The sequence below is a fragment of the Dicentrarchus labrax genome, unplaced genomic scaffold (genome assembly GCF_905237075.1).
Source record: "Dicentrarchus labrax unplaced genomic scaffold, dlabrax2021, whole genome shotgun sequence".
NCBI classification, from domain to species: Eukaryota; Metazoa; Chordata; class Actinopteri; family Moronidae; genus Dicentrarchus; species Dicentrarchus labrax.
The window spans coordinates 14,494,556-14,511,143 of NW_026136710.1; the positions used below are offsets into that span (position 1 = coordinate 14,494,556).

At 40.2% G+C, this 16,588-nt stretch overlaps 2 protein-coding genes across 2 annotated transcripts in view; both read left to right on the top strand.

The window, feature by feature from the left end:
• Positions 1 to 2,613, top strand: part of rimbp2a (RIMS binding protein 2a) — a 63,715-nt gene extending 61,102 nt beyond the window's left edge. Inside the window, exon 23 of the mRNA XM_051412697.1 lies at positions 2,316 to 2,613. Within this exon, the coding sequence (XP_051268657.1) occupies positions 2,316 to 2,333 (18 nt within the window). The 3' untranslated portion in view covers positions 2,334 to 2,613. The remainder of the gene's footprint in view (positions 1 to 2,315) is intronic.
• A 3,189-nt stretch (positions 2,614 to 5,802) lies between these two features.
• LOC127370544 (transmembrane protein 132D-like) overlaps positions 5,803 to 16,588 on the top strand; it is a 35,616-nt gene continuing 24,830 nt past the window's right edge. Inside the window, exons 1-2 of the mRNA XM_051412699.1 lie at positions 5,803 to 7,452; positions 10,939 to 11,866. Of these exons, the coding sequence (XP_051268659.1) occupies positions 7,383 to 7,452; positions 10,939 to 11,866 (998 nt within the window). The 5' untranslated portion in view covers positions 5,803 to 7,382. The remainder of the gene's footprint in view (positions 7,453 to 10,938; positions 11,867 to 16,588) is intronic.

The window sequence follows — 16,588 nt, forward strand, 5'->3', positions numbered from 1 at the left end:
TTAATTCCAGTGGTAGAATGTAATGAAGTACTCCACTAAATTTGTCTGACAGCTTATACTTTTCAGATTAATTAATTTCTTAATGTCCAATGAAAACCATGCATCTCTAAATTTGGCGATTTGTCTGATAAACTGAAGGATTATGCTTAAGTGTTCATTTATGGGTTGAGAAAGTTCTCCTACTTCTTAAGCTAAATGAATGAACATAGCTCTTGGATTAGCTGGAAAATGCATCGTCACAAAGAAAACAGGACTGTTTTTCTGACTTTTTAGAGATATGTGGTTCTCACAGGACAGGGACCTATTAAGATCTTATAGTATATGATGCATTGCTGTAGATTAAACTACCCAACAGCAAATAAAAAAGTTCAAATTAGCCCAACTGTAAATATCTACAGCTGTAAAATGCAGCATATACACATTAATGCAGTAATATTAATTAATAGTAAAATACTGACAGGAACCATTTTTCTGCAGAATTAGTACTTAACTAAATAAAAAGCTGATCCTTTTTTCATATCCTGGACTGATGGCCCTGACAGATGGCTGTCGTGGATCTTAATTATCACAGTGTCACACAAATATTAAAAAGAAAAAATTAAATGTAAGTAGTAGAGCTGGTGTGTAGCAGCTGGTATTACAACAATGTATGAGGATGAAATTCAACATGTAAATACATCATCAGATGGGTGCATTTTAGTGACACAACCTGGGTTTGTATTTCAGGATCGATATCATCAAGGTTATTTTTCTGGCTGCACCAAATAAAAGGTACTCACAGCCATCTGCACAGCAACATTCTTATCTTCCTCTCAAATGAATGAACTGAGGGACTTGATAGAAGCTCTTTCTGTAAGTACTGTAAAATGCTTGTCAATAGAAAAACTCTGTCCTAATGGATGTATTCCAGTTGTCATGGATATACATCATAGCTGCTTGTCATAGGTAGGTAAGCTAATGGCACATCCGCTGTTTGTCTGATTTAATCATGACTATGGGTTGTAATCAGCTACTACAAGTGGTTATTTGGAGAGAAAATCCCTAAATCAGCTTCATAAAATGTTCTGTGACACAATGAATGACAATAACAGGATGAGAGTGGAAATTTTGATCAAGACGTGACAAATTATATGATTTAATACACTGGTTTTTGCTAAATTGATTATAAGACCAACTGAATTACATTTTTATCCAAATGTAATGTTCTTTCTACCAGCAGTCTAGCACATCCTGCCAGTCATTACATCAGTGACAGAAAGGCTGAAGGAATGGTGACAATTCCAAGTTCAAGCAAGCCTGCTTGACAGTTCATAAATAACCAGTCTGGCTGTCTGTAAAAATTAAATTTCCAATTAACACAGCATTGGACAGACATGGTTTCAGTGCAACAGCAGCAGGAAGAGTTGTTAAATGAGATCTGAAGTATAACAGATGTCAACTCTCATCCATGACTTCAAACTCTTTCTGACTGGAAGGAAACGGAAAAATTTAGACTTGGTGAACAATGAGTCAAAGTGGTTCAATTCAGAAGCAAGAAGTAAGAAATAACACATCTGACAAATGCATAAACTATTAATCAGTAAATGACAGCTTTCCAGAAATATAACAGCTAAAAGATATAACACTTTGAGAAAGATCTTTTTAATTCATTGCTGCATGGGTTTTTTCTGTATTGTATTTTCTACATTTATACAACATTTTCATTCACATCGGTATGTGTACAACTGTCAGACCTGCTGTGCTCATGTTGTTACACCACAATCCTCAGGAGGGCAGCAATGCTTTTCAGTTGGGCGTCAGAGACAGTATGCGACTGTGAAGACTGCAGTTTCACAGTGAGGGATGCGACACATATAAACCTAGGTCTCATCAGTGTATTTAACTGTCTGATTAAACATTTGCTGATGTCAACAAAGTTACTATGAGCACACAGACACACATTTCTCATCAGCAAAAGTCATTCAGCCTCCTCCTCCCCTTCCTTTCTGTACCCTTCACTGGATTTTTTTTAGCATTTGTTTAATTTTAATGTTGATTCAGGCAGGAAAATAACCTCTAAGACTAAAGGCAAAATACATCAGAGTTTCAAAAACCCTATTCTGTCGTCAGGGACATAATAAAGAAAGGAGATTGAATTTGTAAATCAATTAATCTTTGTTTTGTTGCTTCTAATATATTTGCCCTATACTCTCCTCTCTCCCTGTCCTTCCTCCCCTCTCCCTCTCTCACTCCCCTCCCTTCCATTTTCTCCCCTCCTCCATCCACCACCTCCTCTCCTCTTCCTCTTGCCCTTATTTTCCCTCGCTATCCAACAGATCTATATTGAGCTGTAAGTCTCTGGACTCCCCGAGGGCCATTGGATGTTTAAAATTCTTGCCAGTTGTAACCTCTCTATCACTCGCTTTCGTCCTGCCTGCCACGCCACCAGAGGGGGGCATGAGGAGACATCCATCTTCTGCTGGCCTTTCTGAATATTTCACAAAACCTCAGAGTGCCAGTTAAACACTCAACGTCCATTTGACCCCCCTGCCCCAGAATCACAGCAGGGGTCCTAGAGGTAAAATATTTTAATTCGACTTTGATATACCAGGAGACCTTTTGTCATGTGGCGAGTTGGAGATTTCTTTTGAAGTCTCTGAGCAGTTTTCATAGTTTATACAGTATAGGTGTGTTGTAAAGAAGGGGGTTGTGTAGTTGCCTTGCATATAATGACTTTATGCTTTCATTATATATGTTATTTATCCTTTTATCGATACTTACATGGCTGGATCAACCTGCATGAAGGCTCCAGGGCAAAAATAATCAATGGCCCCCTATTTCACCCACCTTTTTTCCCACTTTGTGTGCATTGTGTATGTTTTCTCTTACCATTAATATCATCGTATACCATTAATTGCATGTGATTTTCAGATATGTTAAATGGGAAAACAACATGTTAACATATAATATCAACTGAAACACATTTCGGGTACATATGCTTTGTCACATTTGACACTAAAATTTACATGTGATGATCACATATAGGCACACATGCTTTTCAGAAAAGTAATAGCATTCTGATTCAGGGTTAGGTAAAAGTACAGGAACTTCCTTAAGCATTGCATATGTGATGGATGTTTGCTTGGCATAGATGAGAAAGACTCAGAGGATGGTTTTCCACCATTCATTCCACTCTCTGCAGGAAGACCATATCACACACACATATTGTCTCTAGATTGGTCATTGCACATCTGGATTCTCAGCAGTTTATCTCTGTTACACACACATAATTACCTAACAAATTTGCAATCAATCAAATGACCACAAACTAATTGTCACAAAATGAACAGTGTTTGGGCCTCCTGAGGTTCTGGGGCAACTCTACGCTTTGCCTGGTTGGTAATCCAGCCTTGCATGATAGAAATAATTTGGATGCACACTTAAAAGCAATAAAACATGACCTGATGTTGTGATATGACCTGGAGCTATGTACAGTAAGTTTTAAAGAAGAAGAAAATTCTCAAAAAAAAAGCTAGTACACCTATATGTCCATCCATCCACTCCAGCAGTAATGCGTTTCCCAGCAGGTGGTTTAAGGCAAGCCTCTTACCTGTCCATCACGGTGCTCTGAGGGCAGGCTATCTGTGGGAGGATATACCACCTGGCTGGTAACTCATTACAGGCATCCCGCAGGGGTGGAAAACTGATGTTTATGGCAGCCATGCTCTGAGAGGAGCATTCATTTGTCATCAGCGGAAGAATGTTGGCTGACGTCAGCAATGGGACGCAGCCAGGGCACAGTCCTCGTGTGATTCATCTTCTGCTAAGACATGCTTGGAGTGGGAGATGTCCACAGGGCACAACTTGGCTGGTAGAGCCCTCAGAGCTCTAACACCATGGGCGTTGAAAAGACCCGCTGCTTGGCTGCCGCTGGCTGACTGCCCCCTGGCAGGCTGTAGTGCTAAGTGTTATTACACAGGTGTAACGGCAGCTTTATGTTCACACTGGACTCCAGCACTCCCTAGAGATTAGAATAGAGAATACAAAAGCAGTTTGCAATGATTTTCACTCAGAGGGCTTTAGAAATGCTTATGTATCCAATTGTCTCGTGCATGCTGGAACCACTTTTTCTGTTGTTATTCTTTTTGTGTGCTCCCCTGCCAATCGGACACAGCACCAACGAGATGAAACAGAGCTGATATAATGATAATTTGATGAAAGTTAAGACAACAGGATTATTAAGATGGAGCATTGCTGTGGTTCAATATCCATCATTGAGCTGGATTACTGTCAGTAAAGGTTAATAGATGTACTAATCATACGATGACCCCAGAGTACACTGAGGAGTCACAGGCAGGTCATAGTTCGTCTGGCTCTGTACTTTAATATAACCTGTCCTAGTTTGTTCATACACAGTTCGATGCATCTAATGCATGTGTCCCTTGTGTCAATTGCATTTTCCTTCGTCTGTTGGTTATTTTTATAGTAAATTTGTTGTTTGAAAGATATTGTCCCCTCAACAGCACTATGTTGTGAATTGTTTTTCACATATTTCTTAGTCGGACTTTTCAAGTTATTTGTAATGCTTTTGTAATTTCTACTTCCAAAAACAGAATGAACACATAAGTAAATAGAAGGTGTGATTTAGTTTTGAGAGACAAAGAGAGTAGTGGGTTGGCATATCCTCTAAACATACGATTTATTTTATGCAGCCTTGATACATCACAGCATCTGGATACAAACCCATGTTATATTTTCAATTTGTAATAGATTGGCTTAGTTCAGCAGCAGTCATGCACACAGGCTGTGCTTAGGCACAGTTGTGCTTTGAACTAAATGCTGATGTCAGCATATAGTGTCAATGGCCAGCATGCAAACATTTAGCAGGTTTTACAATATTCGCCGTTTTGAAATGAACTTACAGCTGAGGATGATGGGAATGTGTAATGCAGGTTAGTTTATCAGGTCATGAACCAAAATATCAGACACATTAACATTTTAACCTGATGATGGCGCTAGATGAAAAGTAAAGGGATCACCAAAGTGATTACAATTCATCCGGAGGGCAACATGAACATCTGCACCAGACTTCAGGACAATCCATCCAATAGTTGTTGAGATATTTCAGTGGCGGACCAACCAACTGCCCGCCTGACAGACTGACATTGCCATCCCTAGAGTCACGCCTAGTCTTGCCAAAAAGAGTCAATGGTCTATTTTCTGAATTCCTGACTAAGCTTTGGCTCTGACCAGGAGTCACTGCAGTAATTTCTCCTGCGATTTATCTCTTTCAACATCTCAATGCGCAGCTTCCTATTGAAATAAATCAACATTTCTTTAGGGATTTAAGTCTTGACCCATGTTGCTCCATATCAAATGACCTCTAAAAACCTTTGAGCCACCTGGCAGCAGCTTTACATGCAGCGCTGGAGTTACACATGGTGCATCAGACCACCTCTCCGTCATCTCTAATAGCACCAGCAGCAGGTTGCATGTCTGGAACAACAACTGAGATCTGGAGACGTTCCCAGACTCAATAGTCAGTGGCCTCTGCCACTGTCAGCATTAATAACCACATCCAGCCAAAAACACAGACGAACTGCTCAAATTAAACCTCAGTGGCTTCAAAATGTAATGCATTAACTAACCCTGCACTGTAAACACTACAGCAATGTGTACGTAAAATCAAATTCCTCTCTTGAGATAATACAGACTCTATTAGTTCTTCAAAGTTTTATTGGCATTTAGAGATCCCAAAATGTCTCTCTAAGGTACATATTTATTTTAATCAGCCTCTGCTGTCAGGAGAGAAAATGTTTATTCGCCAATGATGCCTGCATGCATAATGCTGTCACCTTGGCACTGGTGCCACCTTGCAATAAAACAGACACTGAGGCACCGGGCACAGTGGGCTCAGTTGGAAGATGTATTCTGCCACTAAAGCACATTTGCTTCAGAGAACAGGTATTTAGAGAGGTGTCGGAGAGTAGAGGAGTGAAGAGTAGTCTGACCAAGCTCATTAAACCCACTAGGTGTTCTTTAACATAAATCTGATGTCAGCACTTAGTGTGATGTCTTTGTGCAAAGGCAGAGTGGATGGATGCCACAGTGCTTAAACTGCATAACCCCCTCGGCTCGCTCTTAGACACACAACTGCTCATATAATCGTCTCCCTGGTTGTAGGGCACACTGCAACAAGACACCACGCTATTTCAGTTCAGGCTTTGAACTCACACTGAAGCTCAGTGTACCTCATTATAATGAGTATATGGAATTTTAGGTCAAGGCAGATGAAGTGATACACATAAAAAGAGAAAAAAAATATAATTATCCAGAGTGTTAAGAAATTAAATGTGGCCTGAAGGCCTGCTGTAGCACAGAAAAAAACACACATTTGTGCTTTTTTTTAATTTGACTCTTTGCACCTGAAATATTTTAATATTGAGGACACATCTCAATTATGCAGTAAGGACTCACACAAGACTAAAGTAGAGTTTGTAGTGTTTGCCTATCCTTTGTACCATGTTGCCAAACGTATAGTGTGCTGTGACACCACAAAGCTTTAGATATTGTGCCTACATCCATCTGCTCCATTCTGCACCATGATCCCATGTGATGCTGAGGACTGAGAATATGCAGCTGACAGCTGGCAAAACCTGCGCTAAACTTTTTTTTGCCCCCCCTCCCACAGAAACTGTCTTAAATAATATCCAGATTAATACAAAGGCCTTCTGAATGTGATATAAACATCTGTGAATTTCTTAGAACTCTAAATACTAACAAACCTTTAAAAAGAAACCAGATAAATAGAGGAAATTATGCTTTTGGTAAAGGTAAACTTTTATTTTTCTTATTTATACAAAGAAAAAAATAATCATCATCATCATCATCATTTGTCCCTGCATATAAATTCGCCCTTGAGCTCGGAATCATATCGTTAATTTGTTAAATCAACATTAAAATGAGTCGTGGAGAAACCACTGATCCCCTTGACCTCATGTGCATTTAATTTTCTCGCAGCTCTTCCCCTACCGGCGATTACCCACGTGGGTCTCGTTAATCTGACAGACGGCACATGTTTACTGATTTCTCTCATGAAGGGAATAGCCGTGCCAAGCCAGAGCCGTGCCACCAGAGGAGAACATCATCCCTCTCATCCTTTCAGAGAACCCAAAGAAGGAGACAACATTTTAAACGGAGGTTTTTAACGCGGATAAGGAAGTAAACCCACGTTTTTGTTTCTACCCCACTTGATCCTCTTCAAGTCAGAGGAAGTTAACTTTACCGGACATCAGACAATGGAATGATTTGTTTCCTGCGCTTTCTTTCAACCGACTGCACACAGTCACACACACAGCTTCCCCCGGCTCTGGGTGGCCAGAACCGGCTGCAACTTTGCCGAAATGATGCTCAACTTTTCCCACCGCTCATTGCTCCCAGTTGTCGCAGTGGCTGTCCTTACAGCTGTTAAAGGTGAGACTTTGGAGTTTCTTTTTTCTGACTGTCTTTATTCACTGGTCTGACTTTCTTCATGTGTGCTGGAGCAGACCCAAGGGACACCCTCACATCATATGGGACAGTTGGAAGTAGTGTAAAGCCTTCAGCTGTGTTTACAAGAGGAAATTAGTAGTATATTATGCTCTTACATATGCCTTGATGATTTAAACACACACATACACACACACACACACACACACACACACAAACAGACATATAGGCAATTGGAAATATAGCCCCCCCCCATCCTAAATTATGATTCTGGCATATGCAGAAGAGGGGACAGTATGCTGCTGCTGCCTTTAGTTTGTAAGGCCCACTAAAAGACTATGCAGATGCTGTATGCATTAGGGGGAGGTGTTTGAGAAGAGAGCATTTAAAATATTTGAAAACAGGTTAGAAAATGTTCACATTGGCTTTATAAAACCATATTGATGCATGATGTGTTTATGCGACTGGCTGTATAAGGATGTACAGTTGTGTTTTTCCCATTTTTGAGGGTTTTATGGTTACTGTCCATGCCCCCTGCCCATCTCATTGTCCCTCTGTCTAAATGAAAGAGACGGCACGCTCTCCAGTGTGCATCAGGAAGCCTCATCTGTGGGATTAAAGAGGCCTGAAGCTGAGGTTGCACAGCTGTTTCTCTGGTTGTTTAAAGATAACCTGCATTGGTAACTATGAAGTCACAGTAAGCCGTCTGCCTCTCTGTGATACTGATATCATGCGAAAGACTACTTTCTGAGATTGACTGGGTTTATATCTGCACATGATATCTGCGTGTGCATTTTTCATCATTCATATGCGGGATGGCCGTATTTCTGCTAGTGCAGGACTCAGCTGTGCAGCTGTGTTCTTGATGCGTGTCTAAGTGATAGAGTTCAGCCTTTGATATCTTCTTTACTTGGTATCCATGAATATGCATGGAAGCCTTATCTTCAGTCCAGTCACAGATGTGCTGGCTGTTGTGTCAGCAAGCCCATCTGAGGTTAAATTATCATTTCTAATAGTTAAATGTTTCAAATAGTTCGATTTTCTTCTACTATCACAAGTCATAATCATAATGATCAATAAATAATATGTTGACTGATGCAGGGCAGTGTACTCCAGCCCCAGATCCGATGCTACAACTAAAAATACTGTGATCTTATCAAAGGAATGTCTTCATTTAAACACTTTTCTTTTTAATGTTTCACAAAACCAGTGTTTACAAGCAACACGCGAGTATGTGAGCATTACCTATAATCATCATCACCACCGTGTAAACTATGTCCTTGTCCAGTAAGATTATGGTCAGACATGTTGCAGACTTGTTTTGAAACAGACTGAGGATTATTTTCCTCTTTGTGTTTTCTTCATTCCATTAATTGCTTTGACCTGCAGTATACACCTGCTGTGCGATCGATCGGATCCAGTCAGTATGAGGATGTATATGTGAATATGTAGATTTATTTACAACCTTATTACATAAGCAACAAATATCCTTTTTTTAGATAAGAAAAGCATTCAGACATCTCTCTCATGGTTGTTGGAGTTGGAGAATACTGACGGTAAAACAGAGAGCAGAAACATCTGCCAGAGAATAATTCTCCAGTTTAAACCCAAAGTCAGCATTTATGAAACTTTTTATTAAAATGAATTTCTTCATCCTACTGCATAAAACTTGCTGAATCAGGCCGTTTAATTATGATGTTTTAATTATTAATTCCTATTTATAGTTAAAAGCCAGAAATCTCAAATCTTGATAATCACTAAACTAATTATCTAATTAGTTGGATATCTGGCCCAATGGACGTAATAGAAATATATTAATGGCTTTTAAAAGTCCTATTTATAGACAAACTTCAGTAACTACAGCAATAACACAGTCTCCTTAGTGGAGATGATAAGGGTACCATAAAACGGCAGTTTGGTTAAACAAATTCAATTTAGTGTTTGTTCTGATAGCACCAGGTAGACAGATTTACAGCAGGAAATATGAAATAAAACACTGGTGTGCAACTGGATCACCTTTGCATTATGTTTCATTTCACTCTGGTTTGCCTTAGTTCTACAGCTAGCATGCAAAAATTATATGTACCTGCCAATATTTATTTTGGTCTTTAATATGAAATTCCCTATGGCATCAGTCTGATCTCTGGAATCTGTAAGACAGTTTCTTGTGTGCTTTCAGGAATACTACATTTTTAATATCAACCCTGACATCTGTATTTTTTTCATAGATTTTTCTCTGCCTTGCCCGAATGAAAATTGATTTACATATAGATGTATTCATGAAATATGGTTTGATCAGAAAAGAATGATATATCACTTCAAAGACCTATGGGGAAAAGGAGGTTCTGCTTTGCTTCGTGTTTTCCTTTAGATAAGTTATTTTTGTGTGGTAGGGAAAGTCAAATTCACACAATAATTCTGGAGCACTTCACCATGGAGGATGGCAAATTACCAAGTGTCTTTGGCAGGAGGAAGTGGGAGCTGTCATACAGCATCCTGTTGGGACAAACAGTCATCTCTCGGAAGTTACAAGAGAGGCTTTTTACCACTCAGACATTTGCCATTCCCTTTGTTGCATCGCTTCGAAGTAGTAAGTGGATAGTGGGAAAATGTAATTTCTCTTGAAGGACAAGAGACCTATCACACAAGAGTTATACAGTTAGTATTCCTGTGTATTAGTGCTGGAATTGACAACTTCAATTACAAATATAATGTGTTTTCGCTTCCAGACATAGAGCCATTTAGCAAGTTTCCTTTGGCTCAACATTTAACCAGCAACCTGTGGATTTACCATGTCACCACCTGGTTACATGGTATTCAATAGGGACACTATATGGTATTTTTCCATGACACTGTTTTCACAGTGTTTTTTCTGTGGGTCATGTGAGTAGTTTCTTTAGTTATTCGAGGCAGGAATTGCCTGGGTTTGAAGTTGCTTGGAAGACTGTGAATGAAAATGTGCTCAGCATAAAGCTGTTAAAAAGTCACTTTATGTTCTTTGTTACACAGCAGTTATCATGGTTCTAAAAGTTGCAGCAATTAACTACTTACTATCAAAGGCCAAGCCTTAAATTGTTTCAGCCTATTTGTGTACCTAACTCCTCTCTTTCCTGTTTGTCTCAATTCCTAAAACTCTCCACCACAAACACCTTGGGTGTTTTCCTTTCCTTTCCTCTTTTGCAGTGCAGGAACTACATGGGGAAGTCACACCACCCTTGGTTCCTTGAGATGACCAACTAATTTTTCCCTGTAGCACCCAACTCACCCCCCGTCCTCGACCTCTTGCTTTGTCCCTCCAGTTGTGATCCCTTTGTCAACATTATACCTTCCTGCCATGCTCATCAAATGTTCTCAATTAAAGTAACTGGCTGATTTTGTAAGTGGAAACTGTTGAAACACTGAAATGTTGAGTTTAAGCAGCGATAGAGTAGTTATTGCACTAATCTCTCTTTGTAAATTCTCCCCTCTCAGTTGCTGAAAGTCAGAAGGTTGCTGAAGACCTTGGGACATCTTCCACCCCATCTCCAGTTTATCCCACCGTCAACTTTCAAGTCCTCAATGTGGATCACTTGTTTCTGAGGCAGGACAGTCCAGAGCCATCAGGGAACACCCGCCTGAAGGCTCAGACTCAAACGTTTCTCATCACTGGTCCAGGCGCTGGGCTCCTCCAACCAGCTGTCAACGCTTCATACGGCCCCCTGACTGTAGATGCCCCGATACCTCCAGACCAGCTCCTCAGTGGCCCCACGATCCTACCAGTCATTTTGGTCCGCCAGGTTCGTTCCTCAGCCCCTATTGTCAAAATCCTCTTCCACATGCCCACAGACAGTGACATCACTGTTGGGCAAGCAAGGATGGGGTCTGGAGAAGATAATGAGAGGAAAAGCGCTGGAGCCAAGGCAAAGGATGGAGCTCACTGTGTGACGGCCTACGCCTTCTGGGAGATGAGGGAAGTTCGTGGGGCATGCCTGGTGTCTCCAGGTGGATTCTGTGTGGCACAGCTGAAGCCAGAACCCGTCTGGTTCAGCTCTGCCAGTCGATCGGGCAGCTCTAGCAGGGAAGCAGGAAGAACAGAAGGAATTAAGGGGATCCAGGGGAACCTTGTGGAGGTCTACTTCCAGAGTCGGAGGGATCAGACAGGTCAATGTACCCCACAGGATAGCCTGCAACGTGTAGGAGTGGGAAGAGGAAGGGATGCTGCGGGATCAGGGACACCGATGAGGCGGGTAGGAAGTGTGAATCTGCTCCGAACTCCACCGGGGAACCCCACCTTTCTTCGACTGAGGCTGGGAGGCGCTGTGGTGATTCAGACCTCTTCAAAGCCCCTGAAGACCACAGATGTTGCAACTTTCTATGTCTTCCTGGCTAGCACATCTACCCTGGAAAATTTCACTCTCAGGTGAGACAGCTTCTTCTTTTTTACTTTATAAGCTCTTAAAAGAATGTTTTGATATTTTGGAACATATGCTTATTCGCTTTCTTGCTGAGTTAGATAAGTTGTTGGGGTTTTTGGGCTGGTCTGTTTCTTGGCCTTGAGCAGTGACTTTTAGAAGTCTTTGCTGAGCCTCATGGGGATGACAATTTTCAAGACCAAGAAATAGTCTGGCACATAATCCATAAAACCATAAAACTATTTTTTATGCAAGTTTTTGTATTGATTTCACAAACAAGATATAATGTGTTAATTAGTGAGCTTTGGAGTTGCTGATAGGCGGATTTGTTGACTCCAGAGAGAGCCAGGCCAGCTGTATTTCTCTCTTCCCAGTATTTCCAGTTCATGCTAAGCTAAGATAACTGGCTGCTGGCTGTGTAGCTTCATATTTACCAGACAGACAGGAAAGTGTCATCAGTTTTTTCATCTAACTCAAGAAAGGAAATCGAATAAGCATATTTTCCCACATGCTGAACTATGGGGAACATCACATTACAAAATCCTTTGGTTCTTTGTAGACATGCAGTGTATAGAATATTTACGTTTCTAGTACTTGTTCATTACTCTTTAGGAATTTAAACTAATTTTCTGTGGTGCGCAGTTTGTATACGGACATATCCTGTGGTGTTACATTTTACACTGGCGTGTTTGTGTTTAGTCTTTTGAGTTATGTCAACACAAAGTCCAAGCCAAGTCACAAGTCTTCTTGAGTAATCAAGTCAAGATGTTTTTAACACTTAAACATGGCATTGAAACAAGTTGTGTTTAGTGTTTGTCACATAACTGAGACCAAATCATTTCAACGTAGAAACATTAAATATTTGTATCATATTACATCTTACACGTGAGTCAAGTCTCACAGTAGTCAACTGAAGCTGAGTCTCTGGTTCTCATTTTTGTGTTTTAAGTCTCAACTCTTGTGTCTACAGTTCGGATTTGTTGCCATATTAAACGTTGTTAACATTTGTTTATTATCCTATAGAGGTATGACTCACTTTAAATTCATTCTGCTGGTTGCTTTGCATGCGTAGTGGTGATGCTGGATAGTTATTTAGCTAGTCTGTAAGCAGTAAACAGATGTCATTGCCATATACTGTATCTGGTGTTTTGGTAAAGGATAAACTAATATTATACTGAATCATATTCATACTGCTATGCCAACATCATATGTCGGCCCTGCAAAATTTAGTTTAGTTTAGCTTAAAAAGTAATTCCCAGAAAGCATAATTACTCAGCTATGTTGCTGAGTTTGCAGAGGACAAGAGTTAAGGAGTCACATAAAATTTAATTGTCACTGAAACATCTGAAGCAGAAAAAAAGACTGAAACCAAGTTGAATCATTGTGATGTACAGTATATTTGAGCATCTTCATGAAGGATAAGCTCCATGCATTTAAATGGTTACTTAAGGCACTTGAATACTGATGGGGCTCGCCACCAAGGCCATTCAGTAAAATGCTTGAGCGCCAACATGACTTGTGTTGTCTGCCAGTTTCACTGGCTTCATAAATTACTGACATGTTATATCCTGTCTACTGCAACTTCTCAGTTAGTGGGAGAGTTATTGAGAGCACTCTTCCATAAACAGGGAAATAATTGGCAAATGATTCACCAGGTTTCATATCTCAACATCCCACTAACATTTCAACAAGGTTCTATGGGTATTGGACTTCATAAATAATGCATGTATTTAATGGAGCAGGAAAACAAATAACTAAAATCTTTCTGACTCCTTTGGGTAAAAGTGAACTTAATATAAAAGCAGCCCTGTCACACAGAAACACAGTTCAATCTGTTTCAAAGTTTCGACTTGCTGCCTTTTGATGCACATCACTGAGTGGAGTAAAATTGTTTTTATCAGAAGGCTGCAGATCAGTAAAGTGTAAAGCCATCGCAGTGAGTTTTGCGTTTCCAGTCTTTACTCGGCTTAATGGTTTTGTTTGAAATGCAAGACAAATTTCTCTCTAATCCATGATTTAGTGATATCATGCTGCAAACAACATACCGACCCTGAGGTAATCTGCAGCGGGATGCGGGCAAATGGAGAGCAATGTTAAGATATGTGTATTAATCCATAGGGCACATACAGTAGTTAAACCTGTGGCTCTGTCTCAGTGCTCTTCTCCAATATCAGACTTAACATCCACAAACACAAACATGCCTGCGCACACGCAAACACACAAACTCAGTGACCTGAATGTAGCTCTGCTAGCATTGTTGACATTACGTGAATAAGATTTGGTAGAGAGACGCTGACCCTTTAACATCTGCTGTTGTTTTGACTATTTGGAAAGATTTACAGCCTCTCCACCTGAAATTCCCTAAACTTTGACTCACTGACCGTGCTACTGAAGTTCCTCCAGTCAGGTCAGTGATTTCAGTCCGTGTATTTCTGACCTACTGCCACATCCAGAATGAGATTGGACAAGAAGAGGGGACCAAGTCCAGCAGTTAAGTCCAAGTGAAGGCTAGCTCTGAGGAGCTTGGCAAAGTGATTGATTCCTCCTGAGAGAAATCCCTGCTCTACTTCACTCTTTGGCCCAAGATTGAGTCCACTCCAGCAGAGTTAGGCCAGATAATCTGTGGTCCTGATTGAAAATGAATCAAGAGGTTAACCCTTTGGGGCTAGAGATGATCTGAGCTGACTGCCAGGATTAACCATGTACATTTGTGTGTGTGTGTGTGTGTGTGTGTGTGTGTGTGTGTGTGTGTGTGTGTCTGTGTCTGTGTCTGTGTGTGTGTGTGTGTGTGTGTGTGTGTGTGTGTGTGTGTTTGCAAGGGCATCATACCCACCTGTTAAGCACACAGGCAGCTTGTAAACAGGATATTTGTTATTAAAATTCTATTTTTTAAATCGTCATCACATGGAATTACAGACATTTCATCAGATTGAAAATCAAACATTTTGTGCATTTGCATTTAGTTAAAAAAGAACAATTCATCATCAAAAAGTAAGAATATACCGTGTTGAAGTATCAACAGAATATTTAAAGCTTGGTGACCGGTTAAAATAACAGGCAAACTACAGAGTTGGGAGCTCTTCAGCTTTTCACATTTTTAAACAAATAGATTGACTGACTTTGGTAAAACAGCAGTGAAGAGTTGTTAAGTTCACAGATCGATATCCATCCTGTCCCCCACCTGTGGTCATGAACTGTGGGTAGTGACTGACAAAGACAAAGAGCGAGGGTAGAAGTGCCCAAAATGAGGTTTCACTGCAGGGAGGCTTGTGTCTGCTTGTCGGTGAGAAACTCAGTGATCCAGGAAGATCCTGGCATTGAGTTACTGCTCCTCGACACACAACAGGAGCCAGCTGAAGTGGTTTGTACCTCCTGGGAGGGATGCTCATCAGGTGCCGCTGTGAACTGTGATGCTCAGCGGGTCAGGAAGCAAGAAAATGAGATAATGGATGTAGGTATTTTGGTTAAATTGTCATATCCCAAAAAATAGAACTAATATTTAAATATTTATTATGTTAGAATTGTCCTTAATTGAAACGTAATAGGATGATGATCATTTTAATAAAAGAAATCAGAAAATGTAACATTTAAGAAAAAAATAGATTTAACATTTTACAAAACAAAGTCTCTGTTTTTGACTTGTTTTCTTGATCTCCCTCGTTCATCTGTGTAATTGAACCAATGTTTGTTGTATTTGAAACTTTAATTCAAATTTTAAATGGAAATGTAATATGGAGACTCTGCCTTTGGCTACAAGGTTTTGATCCAGAAAATTATAATAATGTCTGCACAAGTATGTATTTATCCAGCATTTGTTGAGTTGTCAGCTTGTCCATTTCAAAGTGTGTGTGTGTGTGTGTGTGTGTGTGTGGGGTGTGTGTGTGTGTGTGTGTTGTGTGTGTGTGTGTGTGGGGGGGTGTGTGTGTGTGAATGCTTGCATACTGTATTTTATCTGCCAAGCAACTCTGCCCTTGACCCTGTCTCAATGGTTATTGATTAGTCTGGTTGCCGTTTGATTACAAATCAGTATTTGTGTGTGTGTATATAGGTGTGTGTGTGTGAGTGCATGCATACTGACCTTTATTCTAGCATGAATAGATTTTGTATGTGTGCTGCTTTCCATCTGTCAGTTTTAATGTTCTTTGGCTATTTGAAGACTGTTTTGTTTGTGAAATGACAAACTAAGTGTTATTAAAACAGAAATAGAGACAGCTTGTTTACTGTAAAATAGTACGTTGCCACTCTAAACCATTACTGGGCAGCAAATGTGTAAAAAAAAAAAAGAAGCGCTTCTGCAATGATTTCCAAGTGTATTATTCCAATCCACGAGCAGTCTGAGCCTTTGTTTTTGGGTAAGTGGTATATAGATTAAATCTATCACTATCAGACACAGTGGGTTACTAGAAAGTAGAAAACTGACACTTCTAATAAATCTTCCGTTTGTTTGCGGTGTTAGTGGTGAACACAATGACAGTGTAGATCTGTCCTTGCAGGTATCATCAGATGAGACAGATGATGGAAGTTTAATGGTATTGTGAATGTGTTACGTTTTGCTTTTTCGGACAATAAGCGTCCTTTCATGCAGATGTGAACCAAAAAAAAATAGGACAGAAAACCACAGCAAAAACATGCTACTTACATGCACTGACACTGGCCAGTCCACCCGTTGTGATGGGCGTCACGCATCATCTCAAGATTGTTTTGGTGACTTCAATCCAGCAGTGTTCACA